Source organism: Elgaria multicarinata, chromosome 4 (assembly GCF_023053635.1).
Source record: "Elgaria multicarinata webbii isolate HBS135686 ecotype San Diego chromosome 4, rElgMul1.1.pri, whole genome shotgun sequence".
Lineage (NCBI taxonomy): Eukaryota > Metazoa > Chordata > Lepidosauria > Squamata > Anguidae > Elgaria > Elgaria multicarinata.
In genome coordinates this window covers 103598130-103617006 of record NC_086174.1, presented here as the reverse complement: position 1 = coordinate 103617006, position 18877 = coordinate 103598130, and the positions used below count along the sequence as shown (strand labels likewise).

The 18877-nt window shown below is 40.0% G+C and overlaps 1 protein-coding gene across 2 annotated transcripts; it reads right to left on the bottom strand.

The window, feature by feature from the left end:
* Window positions 1–114: 114 nt before the first annotated feature.
* LOC134398460 (gamma-aminobutyric acid receptor subunit rho-1) lies at window positions 115–18424 on the bottom strand. Of its 2 annotated transcripts, none has more exons than XM_063125772.1 (9): window positions 18376–18424; window positions 15977–16083; window positions 11028–11095; window positions 6986–7209; window positions 5561–5643; window positions 4383–4523; window positions 3529–3681; window positions 2102–2298; window positions 115–573 (listed from the first exon to the last, which is right to left on the bottom strand). In XM_063125772.1, exons 2-9 carry the CDS (start codon window positions 15993–15995, stop codon window positions 280–282), a joined length of 1179 nt encoding a protein of 392 aa, XP_062981842.1. In that variant the 5' UTR covers window positions 15996–16083; window positions 18376–18424; the 3' UTR covers window positions 115–279. The 2 variants fall into 2 exon arrangements, with proteins under 2 accessions (XP_062981842.1, XP_062981843.1); XM_063125773.1 differs by having other exon boundaries at window positions 115–570.
* Between the last annotated feature and the right edge of the window lie 453 nt (window positions 18425–18877).

Below are 18877 nucleotides of genomic sequence, written 5' to 3'. Positions count from 1 at the left end.
ATTTCTTTCCTCTTGCTCTCCCCCCCCCCCCAATTGCTATGCCTCTCATGATGACCATTTTGGGCCCTGGTAAAATGAATAGTCAGCAGGGTCTTCCATCTAAGCCCCAAGAAAATGAACAGGAAAGTGCCTTATGTGTATTTCATATATAATAGGAGCATTGAACATTGCCAAAACCAAGAACATTTGAACAATCTCAGTCAAATTTGCTTGATGGACATTAATTTTATACAGTTAACGCATGTACCACGTGAAAACTGGCTACAGGGGAAAAAATAACTATGAAAAGATAGACCAGTATATCAGATTAAATAAAATATATGACCCTGGGAATATTATTCTGGAATACTTGTCAATGGCATGGGTGTCAATCCTCATGCTGCTGTATCTCTGGTTTTTCCTCCTGCTTGAATTCCTTTCTGAGCCAAGCGCCAGTTGAACCATCATTCTGTCCTGTTTATCTCCATTTTCAGACACATACTGTTCCAGTTCATTCACTTCTCCATCACTGTAGCTGCCATCCATCCCCATCATTTGCCTTGTCTGGGGTAGCGCACAAGTGCAAGGAAGCTGCTGAGAACAGGAGAAAATGTTTCATGAATAATCTTAATCTCTGCCTATATAGAGGGTTGCAAACATGTCAAATTATCAGTTTTTGAAGAACATCTCTTTCAGATGTATAAAAATTCCAGGCTTAAAACTGTTGCTTCAGTTACTGAACTGGGTGAGGGGAGTTGACAAATACTCCGAACTCTTATCTGACCACAAACCCCAGGATTCTTAGTCATGATATAGTTACACTGTTATAAAAGCAATACATGTGTAGTGTAGATATACCCTCGCAGTAGTCTGGACTGGCTCCTACAAATGGTGAGTGGATTTCTGTAGGACAAGACTCTGAGGGTTGTTATTATGTTCTATTTTGAGGGTTGTAATTTTGGTGAACTGCCCAGAGTGCTTTAGCTACTAGCTGATATAGAAATGAAATAAAATCTAAGACCCTCTGGGGCAGGGGGAGAGAGGTTGATTGAAATTGGTCCCCTACTCCTTGAAATTGGGTGCAAGCAGAAGCCTTTCTATTCACACAGGGCATCATCAAATCCTGGTCATATTGCTCAAGTTTGTTTTGTTCAGTACAAGGCAGTTGGCTTGTACAGACTAGCATGAGGACTGGATTTCATGTGAAGCAGCAGCATCCTTCTAGAACATGCTCTCAGTAATTGCAAGGTTCATCTTTGTGCCAAGACAGAATTGGGGGAAGTAGTATCTTCATGAAAGGAGAACCGGTTTGGGGATTTTGTGCTAGGCTAGCTGTTCCCACTTCTCCCCTGCATCAATCAGGGTTCAGCCGCACTTCTGGCTGCTAAACTGTTTAGATAAGTGACACCTATAACAAAATGTTGCTCCATTCCACCCCACAACAGTCAGTATTCCAGTCAGCACTGAGCATGCTTAGACCAAATGGGGCTGTTTTGGGGTGTCCCTTCCCTTTGTTGGGGCAGGGGCTTCTTACATATTTTTTTGTCCTGCAAACCTCAAGAGTCCCACAAAGTCTAATGATACCAGCACCCCATTACCTTTGTACATGGATGCTGCAGTTTTGGATACATAAACAAAGGCACTTGCACCCTGAACATCAGAAATAGGGGGGAACAATTAGCCATCAACAGGGAATGCAGCTGTCCACACGTTGTTTGCAGGGCATGGGGCTGATTCCATGTACCCAATGTTACAAATTATCCATATGGAAGCATTCTAATTGGACAGATCATGGATGGAGATAAGGACTGTATCAGTGATCTACAAAGGTAGCATCTTATTTTTTTTTAAATGGAGCTTTCAGCCTGACATGATGCAGTCTATTCCACCGCCTCATTCTGTTGCACTTGTAGATCCAACCAGTGTAAAAATCAAAACACTGGACTGGTCAGTGTAAATCGTAAGACACTGGACTGAACTCATTGTTAATCATTAGACCCTGTTATATTTGTGTGTTTCTTGACATTCTTAACAAGCTTCAATTTCTTACGTTTTGGATACATCTTTTGAAACTCAAGACATTCAAAAGATGTGGCCCAACACCAAACAATGTTACATTTACCTTGTCTCGCAGCTTCCGTTCCTTCCGTTCTTGTACTGTAGTCAAGTAGTTCACTGCTGCATACTCTAACACTGAGAGAAAGACGAACACAAAACTGACCCAGAGGTAAATGTCCACAGCTTTGATGTAGGAAACCCGAGGCATGGAGGCGTTGACACCCGTGATAATGGTAGACATGGTCAGCACCGTCGTGATTCCTGAGGATATACAATTATTCATTTGCAGATGCTCATTTTTGAAACACATTAGCACTGATTACCCCATACAAAAGAGAGCATTTATCATTAAGAAACTACCATGTTAGTTTAAGGTGGATTGGGCTCCTTTTTTACAAGATATGCTAGCATGTTCTGAGCTGTCAGCTTCTGTGGTGAACCTACTGCCTGCTTGTGTTCTGGATTGCAAAGGTTGAGGCATGTGAGTGATCCTGGCCTTGAGAGTGGATGAGCCTGCCCATGGACAAAGAGCTAAACTAAGGCTGCAATCCTAAACACAATTACTATTAAGTAAGCCACAGTGAGATTTATTTCTGAGTAAACGTCCATAGGATTGCACTGCAGAGCTACAATTCTAAGCATACTTTCTTGAAAGTAAGTCTCAGTGAACCTAGTGGGACTTACTCTGGAATAGACACAATTAAATTGTGTAGTAAAAGTTTTCCAATCTCCTCTAATTAGGGGTAGATGAATATGCCTATTTCTGGTCTGTGTCACTTCCATGCCTCTTAATCCCATTCTGTTCCATTTCCACATGCTTTGGGTATGCTTTGGAGTGTATAAAAATATTGTTATTTCAGGAAGGCTTCCCTGAATGACCGGACACAGTTTTAACAGAACTCAGTTTTATCAGAACTTGAATTTTAAAAATAGCCATTTTAATATGGTATTTTTATTATTTTATCCTTTTATCTTATCTACTGATGTAGAGTGTTACACAAATATTGTAAATAAAATAAATACATAAATTATTACTACTGATGTTGTTGTACTTATAAGTCACTTCTCTGCCCACCAAGACCACCAAAGCAATGCACAACAAAATCACAATATCACAAAAACAAATCATTACCAGAACATTTTTTAAGAATAAGCCAAACACAATTTTAAGAGTCAAAGGCCTTTCAAAACAAAATAGTTTTTACTCCCTGTCTAAAATGTAATAGGAATGGAGCCAATTATGCCTGCTGATGGAGCCGATATCATTATTCATCTATTTGTGGAGTACCATCCATGTATATGGATACAGATAGCCTTTATCTGCCACTAACCCCTATGGCCAGCTAAAAATCCACTAATCTATGGGGAGGATAGGGGAGTAAAAGCCAGTCAAAGACATCGCAAGCACACCTGTCTTTCAGACAGCCTCTTCTGGGCCAGGATTGCTCTAAACAGAATAGATCCGATATAGTGAAGTTTAGGTTCATTTACCTAAGGGAACTCGTGCAGGCACAGCTCTGCGGTCTATCCAAAAGGACACCCAGGACAGCATGACCATCAGAGTGGCAGGGAAATAGGTCTGGAGCAAGAAGAAGAAGATATGCCGGCGTAAAGTGAAGTTGATGTAGAGACGGTTGTACCAGCCTACAGAAGGAAGAGGAGGAAGTCAAGAAAAGGAGTATAAAGGTGTTATAAATTAATAAATTATCCCAACATTATAGATGGTACCACCAGATCATTCTAAGAAATGAAGCTGCAATATATATGTGAAAAGGGCAGGGTGTTGTTGTTTTTTAAAGGTATATGAGCCATGTCTATAGATTCAAAAAATGTATGAAATCTAAGCTTATTTAAGATTTAAAGAAACATGAATTTGATAGGTTCTAAGGGTAAGATATTAGGATATTCTCATTGCACTAGTTACATTATGCTAATTTACACTAGCACAACTTCATTTGCACTGGCGCTGGAACAACGTTGGATACTACCCAGATGATTGCAATTCCATAGTCCCTAGTACTCTGAAGGTATTACTAGGCATTATTGGAAAGACATTCCTACATGATTAAATTATCCTTCCTGTAATAATAAGCTGTCTGAATCAAAAACAAGGATAATGGGTTACAACACTGAGCACAGGTGAAGACGCAGAATTAAACCCAGGTTCAGAATTCAGGAGCACAAACCCAGTGTATCTGCTGAGCCTTGGCAGGAAAGCAAATGCCCCAAATGATGCCATCGTGGCCTCTTTAGTAAGCCCAAAGTTGGTTTGTTCAAGCAGAAATAAAATGGATCCCATTGGGGATCATACAAGAACTGAGCCTTGCCTTGGTTTTGATACTCACCTGTGCTGCTATAGAAGGCAAGTTTGGTGGTAGTGTGAAACTCTTGTATAAGGAACTGGGAGAGTGATATCCTCTCATCTGTTTTCAGGGAGTCATTCCCATTCTTCCAGTACAGCATGAGATCATCTTCAGTATAAGCATCTGGGGGTGGGGGTGGGGAGGACCAACTTAATTACTGCAATGAAATCTGAACACATTAGACCATAGTGCTTAAGACCATAGTGCTAGTTCGCTACCATCATGCTATATACATCATATATTCCAGTGAGGAGGAGTTGCTGTTGTTAATTATGAGGATATTAGGAAGTGCCTAACAGTATGACCACCTCTATTTTCTTTCTCTCATTTAAGCAACTGCTGACATACATACGAAGTCATAACGGGCTGGCAATAAATGTCAGTGATGGGGGTGGGGACATGTTTTGCCCCATCTTGCCAGTGTTCCAAATTGCAGCACTTTCTTACATGACTAATTTTACCTATGACTTTTATTCAATTCTGTAAGATCAAGGTAGCTGCAAAAGATGAGAAAGTATGGGTTGGTTTATCGTCTTCAGATTCTTGGCTGCCATCTCCACCCAGAACTCTAAAGGAGCTATACTATGAGAAGCACCTTGGCACCCCAACTATGGAATGCCTTCCCTTTGGAGGCCCAACACTGACTTTATTCCAGTGCTAAGACATGGCTTTTAAACAAAGCCTTGATGGCTAAATTCACCAAGCTTGCACATTGTTTTAACTATTTTAATTGGTTTTACTGCTTTTGAATTCTATACTGGTTTTAGCTTGATTAATGGCTTAATTTGTTTTTACCTGTGTATATTTGTTTTATATTTTTGTATAATTTTATCTATATGCTGCTGTGAGATCCTTGTGATATAGGGTGGGATACAAATGTTTTAACAGATAGCTCCTTCAGAGTTCTGAGTGGTTCTGACTGAAACTCGGAGAAGATTCACTGCCCCACAGATATGGACCAGAGTAACGTTGCTTTTGTGGGAGGGAACCACACCAGTCCAGGCCTTCTCTGGGTTTGTTCTTGCAGAATTTCTCCTACTACACAGCTATTAAAACCATAAGAGCACCTTCTGGAAGAATAACATGCAGCCCTATTTTGAAGTCAGGTTTGAGGCATCAGCATTTGGCCATCTGTACAGACACAGATCCTGTTTACTTACAGCTTTCAATTTCCAGAGAACACGTTTGTGTGTCAAGGGGAAAGCGACTGAAATCCATGTTGCACATTGCTGTTACTGTGACCCTAGAAACAGAATAAGTATATTTAAAATATCTTCCGATTATAAAACCGGGGGGGAAAGTTTTATGTAAAAATGGAATAGATGCATGCAAAGTTTCTACAATTTTGGAATATACTTTTATAAAATAGGCAGTTCAATGTGAGGGTGCTTCCAGATGGACAGCTCCTAGCAGTACCAAAGACATTTTGCAGCTGTTCCAGCTTTTCCTCTTCAATTATTTTTTGCGGAAAGAAAAAAAAATGGAACTAGTAGTGGGAAACAAGGGAAGATTTGCAGTGGAAGGTTGTCTGTGCTTCTCGTAAAATTCTGTGAATGAGGCAAAATAATGTTGCAATAGAAGCTTCATCTGGAAGTACCCCAATGCACACTGGTAAGCAAGTCCCATTTTAGTCAACTGAACTCCAAAACATGACCCACTGACAAAGCCTTGTTCTGGTGGAAGTTTGGTTCTGTTGGCTTCAGAGGAACCAAAGTTCCCCCAGAATTTGGGAACCAGCAGATCTGGACCGAAGTACTCCGCTTCTGCTTGGACTTCAGACTTTGTCTGAATCTGATGCACATCCCTACTCCGAAAACTTCAAGGACATTATTGGCAGATGTGGAAGTTGTGTTTCAAAATGAGACTGTTGTGGTGAAAAGGAGGCCCAAAGCAACTGTGCTTCTTGGTCATTCCACAACACTTGAAGAAATAATAATAATAATAATAATAATAATAATAATAATAATAATTTATTTCTTACCCGCCTCGATCCAATAAACCTCACTAAGTATACCTGAAAGACTATATTATTGTCCAACATGGGCAGTATCCAATGGTGTCATTCCATTAGTGCAAATGACTTTGTGCTAGTGGACACTTAAGTTCCAAACTATGCGTAAAAGGAGAATCCAACTAAAGTTATGTTTGTGCAAGTGCAGTTGCGTTGCGCAAACGGTTGTGTGTTACTCTTGTGCATCCCATTGTGCAACCCCTTATGCATTCTGCTTACACAATCCATTATGCAACTGCTTGCACAACAAAAGGATTCAGTCGAGCTCTACTAGCAATATTTGAGTTTGCAGAACAACACTGTTGGATACTTCCCAAGTTTCTTGTCAGAAGCCTCATCTTTGAGAGTAAGAGAACAAAGTTCATGAAGTGGTAGTTTGCTCTTCTGAAGGTGGATTGTATTAGTGACACATACTTAGTTTTTAACTGGACATTCTTGTAATACTTACTGATTTGTGCTATGTATATTGTAAGTTTGTGCACAAAATAGTACAGGACATAGTAATGAAGTTAACCCCCCCTCCGTGTCCACATACTAAAAGCTAAATCAAGGATGATTGTGAATTCCATTTTACCTCAAGCTGTAAAGCACTTTCCCATCTGGCTGGACCCGAAGCATGACGTTATCTGTAGTGGTATCATGGATAAAGGAGCGTTTGGAATGTACAAAGAACATGTCAGGTACCCAGATCTTTTTCACTAGTCTGCCATCAAAGGTCATACTTTGGTTATTGGTACTTGGAAATGATAGTCGTTCGTCTTTCCAGTAATGCCTAAGGTAAAGTGTCATGGTGAAGTCCTGACATAAACCAGAAATTGGGAAAGGGAGAATTTCATTCACATTACCTTTTTTTTCTTTAAAGGTGTTACTTAATCATATGTAACAAATAAAAAAATACAACACCAAACACACCCTCTACAATAAAGTAAAAACAGAAAATACACCAAATTGCTACATATCAAATATAGAGTTCTATTCTACTTTGTCTACTGTCACTTTCTAAAATGACTGAGCAGCTATTCACACATTTGTTCAAAAATTGTATAAACTGTTAAAGTGTTAACAATAAAAGCATTTCATAAATAAAGGTGGAAAGGGGCTGATGAGATTGTACTAACCATCTTGAGTTACTTTGGTGTTTTGTTTTGTTTTTAAAAAGTGGGTATAAATTAACAAATAGTTAATAAATTTAAACAGCACCTTGGTTGGAGTGCTGGCTGGCTGAAAATCCACCAGCGGCTCCCACATTCTTCCAGGATACCTTTGGAGAAAGCCACCATATTTGTAAACCAGCTCAAGGATTATGTTATTCCAGAAGAATCACTTTAGCCATATGTAGCAGCAAGTAGACCCAAAATGCAGCAGCTCAAGGGAGACTACCTGCCCCACTGTGCCATCAGCTCTCATTGGCCTTAATCTACTTTCTCAAATAGACCTTACTTTATAATAGCAGCAGCCAACTGGCAGCTTGTTAGCCATGTCCAGCTCTCAACACAAGTGTTTTCTGTCTCCTGGAGTCCCCACCAATATTATAATGAAGACGTTAAGACTTATGTCTTTGGCATTAAAGAGGTTTCTACACCGGAACTGTAAACACCCAGCTGCTAAAAATTTCATCGGCCAGCTGGAAAGGGAAGGAAACTGATAGCATCTTCTACGTGACAAGAAATGTCCATTTTGAGTTCTGGGGAATAGCTTGGAAAGTAAGAGTGATAGCTCATACAGATGGATAATATTTGACCATTGTTTTGCCCGTCTGTTAGGTATTAGCTATCAACAAAAGTTCTTGGGGTTTTGTGTATAGTTTTTTTTAATGGTCATTACTACAGTTGGGTATGAAAAGCTTGGACTAGCCCCTGTGACAGACGATGTAATGTCTTATGTCAAGGTTCATAACTTAGGATCTCAAGGATTATTTTTTTCTGTGCTAAAAATGAGGCCAAGCAAACTATGGCTCCTGAAGCTTCTGAGTAGTCTATAGTCCTTCACTGCATCATGAAGACTCTGGATTTGGAGGCGGGGTGGACACAGTTTGGCTTTAGCTGAGGAGAACTTAGGGAGGTTCTAATAACTGTGGGTTCTCTTCATCATCTTGATCACAACCTGTTATTGTTCCATCTAAAAGCGATTTTGTCCCCATGTATCAGTTGCCCCCATATAACTGATTCACTAAGCAACCAACATAAGTTGTTCAGAAGACTGTTTACTCTGGTCAGAAGATATATCTTTGATAAAGAACTTTTTGATTGACTGTAAAGGAGTTGCTGACAATATGTAACAAATACGGTGCTGGGAAAGAGAGACATAACTCTTAAATACTTTCCATAAAGAGAGACTTTACAAAAGTCTAAGAATACCATCCCACAGAGGTCCCAGCTCCTCAAACAAACTCTAATATTAGGAATAGCAATGAGGAAAGGAGAAATACAAAAACACCCGATGTCTTTAAAAAGAACTGGGTTTGGGGAGGGGGAGAGAGAACATGACTCAGAAATCTAAAAATGTGAAAGGATCATTTTGTAAAAAGAGAACATCTTCAATGAACTTTAAGAGATAATATAAGTTATTGAATATGAAGGGGAAAGGACATAAGAGTCCCAAAACTCAAGAACAGAATCAGCCAAATGAGACAAGAGATTTGTTCAAAGAACAGTATGTCCAAAATTGCTAAAGCAAGAATGATACATGATCCATGTTCTGAGACAAAGCCTCCAATGAAGGCCATTTCAACCTGTTTTAAACCCACTGGCCATGAAACTATGTTGGAATATACACTGCTAAATCATGGCCGATGCAGTTAATATATCACAATTTGGTTTTTATTATTATCCAAAATCCAAAGGTAAGCTATCACAGCTTACAATTCTGCATCTATTGAATGCAAACTCTTATCCTGTTTCTCCTATAGAGGAGAAATATGGGGTTGAAAATCCTTCTTGATATGGAGGGTTTTTTCAAAATGATTTGTTGAGGATGATCCTCGGCTTCTACTGGGGTAGCCTTATATCTTTCCTCAGAGCAGAAACTGGTGTCACTTCTCATGCGGTTCTAGAATTATGAAACTTTATTTTTTTTCCCCCACTGTCAATGTGCTCCTGATATTCCTCTACAAGCTGTGATTTTGACAACTACTCCACTCATACTACAGTTTAAAAAGAGAACCACAAAATACAATTCTCAAAAAGTATTACACTGAAAATGTATGATTAAGGTAAAATGGAAAGGATGTCCTAAAAGTCTTCAGTTTTCCTCCACTGTACTATAATTAAACATTTGCTATAGTAAATGAAATGTTGTCAGAGGACTCTTGGACTGGAATTGAAACTACTGTACACTATATATCTGTGGGTACAATCCTATGGGGATGGCTGTAAGCCTCCAAAATCAGAGGCTTCCGGTCATCCAATAAAGAGTGGGAGGAGCACTGAAGGTGGACTTGGCTTCCATCCTCCCTCCTACAAGGTGGGTGTTTTTGTCCACCTAGCAGAAGCTTTGGGGAGGGGAAGAGATGAAGTCTGGGGAAGGATGGGATTACTCATATCCCCACTTTCGCAGTCCTCTCCCCCCCCCCAGAACTACCCCTTTTGTGACCTTGGAGAGGCCACCCATGCGGTTCTCCCATGCAAGGGGGTGGAGGAGGAGAGCTCAGACTCCTGGGCCCAAGGTCAGAGCACTGTCTCCGACCTTGGATCCAGGAATCCAAACTATCCTATGCCCCTCCCCCAGACTCTGTCAAGGGGCCATACAATTGTCTCCCTCAATAATTAATGTTTAATTTATGAAGAGGTTTGTAACTAAACTTCCTGATAGCGAACAATGTTCCTTTTTTAAAATGTTAGGAAACACATTAATTTAGCAATCAATAATGACTAAGAGCTCAATCTTATTCTTGTTTAGACAAAAAGATGTCCTACAACTGCCAGCATGCCCCAGCCATGGAACCTTCTGCATGCAAAGCATATATTCCACCCTTTACAAAGAATAAGTAAAATAAAGTAGAAATAAAGTAAAGTAAAGGCCATCGAGTGAAATAATGCTTTCTCTAGTTGCTGTTCATGTTGGTTTGTGATTGTTGTTTTTGCTTGTTTGTTTAGCTAATAGCTAAAGGTGTTAATTGAATGGGCACTGACGACTAGGAAATATTTACTTAATACCTTTTGAGGGTTACTAGCTATAGAAAACACATATCAGCTAAGAAGAGGTCTAAGACCTGTGTTCTGCCTGAGTTTGTGCAACTAGAGAGAAACCTCTTGGGAGTTAGAACCTAGTCAGTAAAGAAGACAGAAAATTGAATTCTGCATTCACCTGAGGGGTCTCAAGTATCTGCTGTTTGCTTTTGGTGAAACTGATGTTGATTTGCAGGCTAGCACTGACTAGTGCCTATCTGCTCCTCCACACTCAGCTTGTATATTTGTAAATAGATATTACAAATACACAATAAATAAATCTTCAGTCCTCTCTCCTTACAAGGCTGCTCCCCTGAAATGCCCTACCCACTCAGCGAAGTAGGAGGCCTCAAAAATAGTTTGGTGCACATTCATGAAGTAATGTATGACATCATCCCCAAATATGAATCTGCACTTCTTAAAAATCTGAATTATCAACCTGGCACTTACCATGTCAACCTCTGAAATACTATCCAAGCTTTCAACTTGTACATCTACTCCAACAGGAATTGCAGGTCCTACAGAAGCAGAAGAACACAATAAGTAACATATCAGAATAGAATTTCAAAAGAAGAGAACACATAGAGGAAGAAGCAATTTGTTGTGATGTTTAAATTAAACTTGATGTACAAATGTGTTTTAAAGTCCCAACAGCCACTCTGTTTATGGAAAAACAATTTCATGAGAGAGTGGTTTACAGTGGAGAAAATGCAGAGGGACAGAGTGTTGAACATCTTCCCTGCTCATCATTTTATCACCTCCCATGAACCACCACACACACGGGTTTCTTGACCTCTGTTTACCCTCACAAGCATGCACCTGGAATCCAACATGGAGGAAAGCATCTAAAGGAGGGGCTAAGGTATAGGAAAATGGCGGGCAGGGAATGAATTCAACATCGCCTCTCCTACTTCATCTTTGTTCTAAACAGACCTTTCTAAGGTCTTTCGTCCTCCCTATAAACAAAGCAGCCATCGGGGTCTAAAAACACAAGTGCATGTGTAATGTCTCATTTGGTTCCAACTGATGAAAAATATGCTCCTATCATGTTGCTCACAATGCCAATAATGGTCTTTCTTTCTTTGTCCATCAAGACACATAACAAGAGCCCTGATGGATCTGATCAAAAGTCCACCTTGACGAGTACCTGCCTCTTCAAATTTTATCCTCAAAATTATCTTTGTATTAAGCCTTTCCTGAACTCATTATCTCTACTCAGAACACTTACGGCTGAGTCACACAAGCAGGTCCATCAGTCAGCTCTCAACTGAATTCAATAACTACCTCCATTGAAAAGTTTTGTGCTATTTATGTATTTATTTACATTTATATACACCGCTTTATCTGCTTAAATGCTAGCAATTTAAAACAATAAATCCTTAACACAATAAAAAGCAGGAATATAAGAAACCATAAAACATTAAAACAACTATATAGTTCAAAAGGCTAAATTGAAAAGACGTCTCTTCATAACCTTTCTAAAGGCCAAGAGTGGGAGAGGGCAATCGTAGTTCATGAGGGAGTAAATTCCATAGTTTGAGGGCAACATGGGAGAAAGCCCACTCAAACTTGCCCGACAAATGTGCCTCTGTGAGTAATAGTGTTCTCAAGAGGGCTTCTCCTGCCGATCTTAACAAGTGGTCATGTTTATAACACTAGAAGAGGAGATAAAGAGCTTTATCACACCAGTGTTATACTGTGTAATCACTGCGAATTGTGTGCAAAGGACTCCGAAGTTTTCCAGTTTATATTCTGCTTTGACTGTGAAGTACTCCCATGCATCCTGCTTTAATTGTGCTATAAAGCCAAAAGATCCGACCTATTTTTCTACTAGTTAGCTTCATCCCATGTACCTGTTTCCTATGGTGTTTAGCTGTTGTTGCTGCTAGCTAAATCACACCCTCAGCAGCAGTGCTCCTAAGATCCTTTGCATACCAGGAAATGGGTTTAAGAAGGGAAATATAAAAAAAATCATAAAAAATCAACGGATGACCCAATCCGATTCAAATTTGGTATGCTTAAAGCTCTCCTTAGTATCTATTACTGTGCCAGTGTTGATGTCTATATCTTTAAAACTTACACAGATGTAAGCATTTGTTTAATTTTTCTTTAAACATATCAAATTTTGCTCCTGCGCCCCCAGTGGCCGCTCGGAAAACAACAAATGATTCACTCCAAAAGTAGTACCAAAATAGGTCAGTCCTTTTGCCTTTGAAGCACAATTAAAGCAGGATGCATGAGAGTACTTCACAGTCAAAGCAGATTATAAACTTGAAAACTTCAGAGTACTTCCTTTGCACACAATTCGCAGTGATTGCACAGTATAACGCTGGTGTGATAAAGCTCAGTTCTGGAGCGAATCATTTGTTGTTTTCCGAGTGGCCACTGGGAGGGCAGGAGCAGGATTTGATAGTTTTAAAGATAAAGATATCAAAATTGGCACAGTAGTAGATATTAAGGAAAGCTTTAAGCATACCAGATTTGAATCAGATTGGGTCATCCATTGATTTTTTAATGAATTTTTTACATTTCCCCCCTTAAACCCTTTTACAAAGGATCTTAGGAGTGCTGCCGCCCGGGGTGTGATTTAGCTAGCAACAACAATGACAGTTTAACGCTGTAGGGGATAATTCGAGGGAAACAGGTACGTGGCAGGAAGCTAAACAGCAACATATGGTTCATTGTGTTTGAGGCTTCATACATGAAACCTATCACTCTGTTGTAGATGTCAAGGGATGAACACGCATGTGTGAACTCAGGCATGTCGGTATGCCACTTAATATTGTGTATATTTGGGGTTAAAATACTAGACTTTCAATTTCAGTAAGGAAACTATAAGATGCATACATAGATCTTGCTACAGGAGTTAATATTGCAATTCTGGAACAGGAAATTTGCTAAAAGCGTAAGTATTGCTCATGAACAATCCTGAAACTAAAATCCTTTTACAACTAATTGAACGTACTTGTATTGTGAATACTGAGCATTTAGTAATAATAAACGTCCCCATCAAGGGGTATAACAGTAGTTTGGATTTGAATGACCATCTGTCTGCCAGGAAAGGGTAGATAAATTACAATGTTCTTTAATCCAGTGGTCCATAAGAAAGCATGTTTTTCTAATCCTCTGGTCTAAAAGCTTGGATCTCTATAGCACATGACCACACTGTGAAAAGTGAAATGGAGCAATCTAAATATTCTTGCTGTGTTAAACGGGCAGGTCAGCAAAATGGTGCATTAGTTGATTACATATTATATACACACAGACACAGCCCACACAAAAACATGGTTGCTGTGAGATTAAACCTCAGGATTTCACTGCTGTCTGCAGAGAAATATGAGCTGACCAGATAGTTTTTATCAGGAAAAGGTTAAGCTTAATGCCATGCAGTTTAATATTCAGAGAGGACATGTCTGCCTGCCTTCTCTTGCTGAGGAAAACTTTAGCACAGAGATGGCTAATTTTTGTATTTTCGGGAGACACTCTATTCTTTGGACACTGCTCCAGAGAACAGACATTCATGCTGACCCCTTCAAAGTTGGGCATTTTCTAGCCATAAGTGCTCTACTAGTGTGGAGGACATGTGCCCAGGCAATGCATGCAAAATTCAAAACATTTAAAATATTCAGTGTGGGAGATGTCTATTTCTTACAAATTCGGGGACAGGATTCATTTTCTGGCAAATGAAGCTGGAGCAGTATATCTTTTGACCACACCTTATTTAAAATTTAAAAAGAGAGCTTCGGCTATTGGGCGGTATAAAAATGCAATAAATAAATAAATAAAATTTGGTGAGCCCAAACTTTCTTCAAGGGGTAGATCTGGCCTGCAAGTCACCAGTTGAGCATCCTGCTTTAGAAGAAGAAAGGAATATTGGGCAGGATCCAGACTTAACCATGCTTAATAGAGTAGGCCTATGTAAATCAATGGGACTTACATTTGTCATGACTGATGTGTCCCATTAATTTCAATGGGTCTACTTTGTGAAGCATGCCTAAATCTGGATCCAACCCAATATTGTTGCAGGTTTACTTAATATGCAAGTTCCTTTGGTGCTGATGGTACAATGGAAATGAGAGAGAGAGAGAGAGAGAGAGAGAGAGAGAGAGAGAGAGAGAGAGCAGAGAAAAGTCTGTCTTGGCCTTTTCCTTAATGAATGGGACTGGCTCTTTACGTAAATTTCAGTTTACAAGGGAAAACTTTCTTTCTTTCTTTCTATATAAGGTTGTACATACACTTCTACTTAAAAACATTCCCACATAATTCAAAATGGCAGATAAGCTTGCAAGTGTACTGCAAAGTCATCTGAAGCTCCTCGCCAAGAACGCCTTCACAAATTAACTTTTCAAAAAGACAGCTGCTCATTTGTTAAATCAGGAGAACTTGCCACTAAAGCAGAACAAAGATACGCCCGCAGAACTAAAATGCACAAAACTTCTCCCCTTGTTATAATAAACCCCAAGCAAAGAACAGGATGAACGTGGAAGGACCTTAGAACAATAGGGAAATTTGCAGCACAATCCTATGCATATTTACTCAGGAGTAAGTCCCATGGAATTCCATGGGAATTATTCCCTCCCAGGTAACTATATATACTCTATAGGGTTGCAGTATTAGTAATATTAACTTAGGGTACAATCCTATGCATATTTATACAGGGGGCGGGGGGGGGGGGGGATCCTACAACTGCCAGCATTCCCCAGCCAGCCATGCTGTCTCAGGCATGATGAACATTGTAGGATTTTTTTGGATGAACTATGCATGTGATTGCACCACAGATATACAAAGGAATGTTTGGCTTCATTTGAGTCAGGGCCTAATCTTCAAACCCTTTAAAATATATATATATATATATATATATATATATATATATATATATATATATCAGGGTTTATGACTTGAAGATAGAAAGGAGGAGGAGGAGGAGGAGGAGGTGGTGGTGGTGGTGGTGGTCTTCTGGACATAATCCATTCTCTTTTCTTCTGAAAAACTTTTTTTTGACACATCTGGGATTAGGCAGGGGGGCCTCAGTTCTAGGCAGCTTGAGCCCCCCTGCCCCCACTAGCCTGTGTGAGCAACAGATGCAGACTTTAATAGCTCAATGGCAGGCAGAAATTCAACACACACATTTCTTCACAGCATCAGGATGCAGTGACAGAGAAAGCTGCACTTCTTACTTTCTGCCTGTCCTGAAGCTATTAAAGGTACAAGGCCTCTGATATGAAAATGCCCCATACCTCATAGAAATGCTAATTGGGGTGGGTGGGTCAGTGGAGCTAATTGCATTAGCTATCCCCATAGATTTCTTTAAGTAGTCAGTAGAGTGCATTTTTCTAAAAAGTGCAAAGGGAAAAAAAAGGGGGGGGGGGACAATATTGTCAGAATTTTATGTGTCATACCTCCAAAACCTGGTCGCATGCTGAAGTCATGGTCATCTATTCTCAGAAGTTGCTCAGACTTTGTCAGTGGCGACTTGGTGATGTCAGGACTTCGTTTCAATATCGGACTGTGCCAGTAGGGAAAGAACCAACAATCAAGTATCTGTAATCCATGTTTCCTTAACTTGGGGAGATGGGCCCCCAAGGAGCCTAGAACTAGGGTAGCCGTGTGTTCTACTTTTCAAAGGGTTCTCCTCCATCTGAAGGGCTGCCCAGTCCAAGTCTGGTTTAAATAGGATGACTATATGAAAAGGAGGCCAGGACTCCTGTATCTTTAACAGTTGTAGAGAGAAGGGAATTTCAGCAGGTGTCATTTGTATGCATGTAACACCTGGTGAAATTCTTTCTTCATCACGACAGTTAAAGCTGTGGGAGCCCGGCCCTCCTTTTCATATGGTCAAACTAAAGTTTAAAGATCAAGAACCCTAAGGAGGGAGAGTCTAGGGTCCTTGAAGTTTCCCATCAACAGTTGCTACCTGTAGAGCAAACTAAGCAGGCACACAGTGGTCACTTCTCCACTATGGTGAGATGTACTGTATTTCTATTTAAATTATAGTATTTCTTTTTAAATATGCATCTATACATATAAATTAGCTTATGCAGATATTATGCAAATTTGTGTCCTCTTTAGTCCTCTTTTTTTGCTGATGCATAAGTAGCCACTCCACCAAGCACAGGCTTGGAATAACATGATAAGACTCCTACTCCAGATAGATCTAAAATGGAGGAATGGCAAACCTAGCACTGAAAATGAGAGAGCGAGAGCACAGAAAGAATAGACTACTGCAATGCACTCTACATGGGGCTGCCCTTAAAGATGACTCGGAAGTTTCACCTAGTGCAAAATGCAACAGCTAGATTGCTGACCAGTACATCTCACAGAGACCATAACACCCTTCTTAAAGGCATTTTACTGGCTGCCTATTCACTTCTGGTTGGAATTCAAGATGTTGGTAATGACATTTAAAGTCCTAAATGGCTTGGGAACTCAGTACTTGAGGGAGCGCCTTTCCCTATATATGCCTGCCCGAAATTTAAGATCAGTTGGAGGAGCCCTCCTCCGCATCCCACCAACACGAGACATACACTATGGCAGGACGTGGGAGAGGGCTTTCTCTGTTGTGGCACCTCTGTTATCAAATGCCCTCCCCTTGGAGGCCTGATTGGCGCCAGCACTGGTTTTATTTCAGTGCCAAATTAAGACATGGCTTTTTAACAAAGCTGTTGATGGCTAAATTCATCAAGCCTGTACATAGCTTTAATTGTTTTAATTGGTTTTACTGTTTTTAAATTCTATACTGGTTTTAGCTTATTAATGGTTTGATTTGTTTTTAGCTGGGTACATTTATTGTTTTATATTGTTTGCATGATGTTGTCTGTACGCCACCCTGAGATCCTTGTGATATAGGGTGGGATGCAAATGTTGTAATAAATAAATATAGCCCAACAGCAATTTCTGGCAGCCCACTGAAGGCTCATTTTTGTTGCCTGCCTGGGCCTGCAAGAACAAGGAGTTGCCAAGCACCTAGCTGGGGGTAATTTAACTTGGTGGGTTCACACTTGTTCTACTCTGGCCTTAGCTAGACCTAAGGTTTACCCCAGGATCGTCCCAGGGTCATCCCTGTTCATGTAAATGACACACAGGATATCCCAGGAGGAGGCAGGGACGACCTTGGGACGATCCCGGGATAAACCTTAGGTGTAGCTAAGGCCTCTGTCTCATCTAGGATAGAAGAGAGAGGAAAAAGTGGTTGATAAATAGATATTTGTGGGTATATTTATGTTTTTTACTTACATGTAAAGATTTTTAAAATGTTTATTTTAATGCCCTAATTGCTACAACTTTGAAATCAATCAGCATTTTTAATTCTCATTCCAGAATGAAAATCAAATGGTTTAGCCCAGGGGTTGGGAATCTTGTCCCCTGCAGATATTCTTGGACTACAGCTCCCATCATCCATAAGTATTAACCATGCTGGCTAAGGCTGATGGGCGTTGGAACCCAACAACATGTAGAGGGCCACAAATCCTCCATTCCTGGTCTAGTGGGAACCAAGAGACTTTTACTCTGTCTTCTATAAGCGGGGCCATCAGGGCAGGACTTTGGAGACTTGGACCTCTGCTCCTTCCAGCAGAATGAGCTGGAGGCCCCCCACAAATGTAGTAGGGCTAGCATAGGGATGAAATATGCATTACCACTATCATTTTATCATCACATAAAGAGCTCCACCCTTGTAAAATGATTAGGTCCAGAGTGTAAAATGACCTAATTCCTTCACTGGCTTCTGTAGAGAATAGGGATAAGGAAGGAAAAGAAATATAGGAATGGGCATTGTAATATTTGATTTTTAGTAGCATACCTGCCTTGCTTGTGTGATTCTCCATGTGTTTCTCTTCTTTGTCTTTCGGGCCGACTATAAAAAAAAAAATAGACAAAATAAGGCTGTAAAATTTCAGCACCTTGCAGAAAACTGAATCTTAAGTTTAATCTTCATGTCAACACAGAAGAAAATAAAAATAAATGAAAGAGACAGCAGAAGTGAAACACAGGACCATCGTGCATGAGAGTACTGGGGAGGAGACATCACCAGGCTACCAGGGTTAGGAGATAAAAATTAGACTTCCCATATCCCACCTTTTTAGTTTGAGGTCCCCCTGTAATATGTTAAAGTATCCTGGAGAATCTCGATCCAGTGAAGTAAGACATATATACAGCAAAAAACAAACAAACCCATAAAGTCATTTATTTAACAATTACAACATTCAAAGGCAAAAAATGTACTAATTAATAATTATAACTTGGAGTATTATCCAAGATCATTGGAGAACTGGAAAATGAAGAACTCTCATAAATGTAATGCT

Excerpts from the sequence above, each read along its gene's own strand:
- LOC134398460 (XM_063125772.1), bottom strand. Across the intron at positions 7,210-11,027 it reads GTATTTCAGAGGTTGACATG|GACTTCACCATGACACTTTA; the intron begins GTAAGTGCCAGG and ends GGTTTATGTCAG. Across the intron at positions 574-2,101 it reads AACGGAAGCTGCGAGACAAG|CAGCTTCCTTGCACTTGTGC; the intron begins GTAAATGTAACA and ends TCCTGTTCTCAG.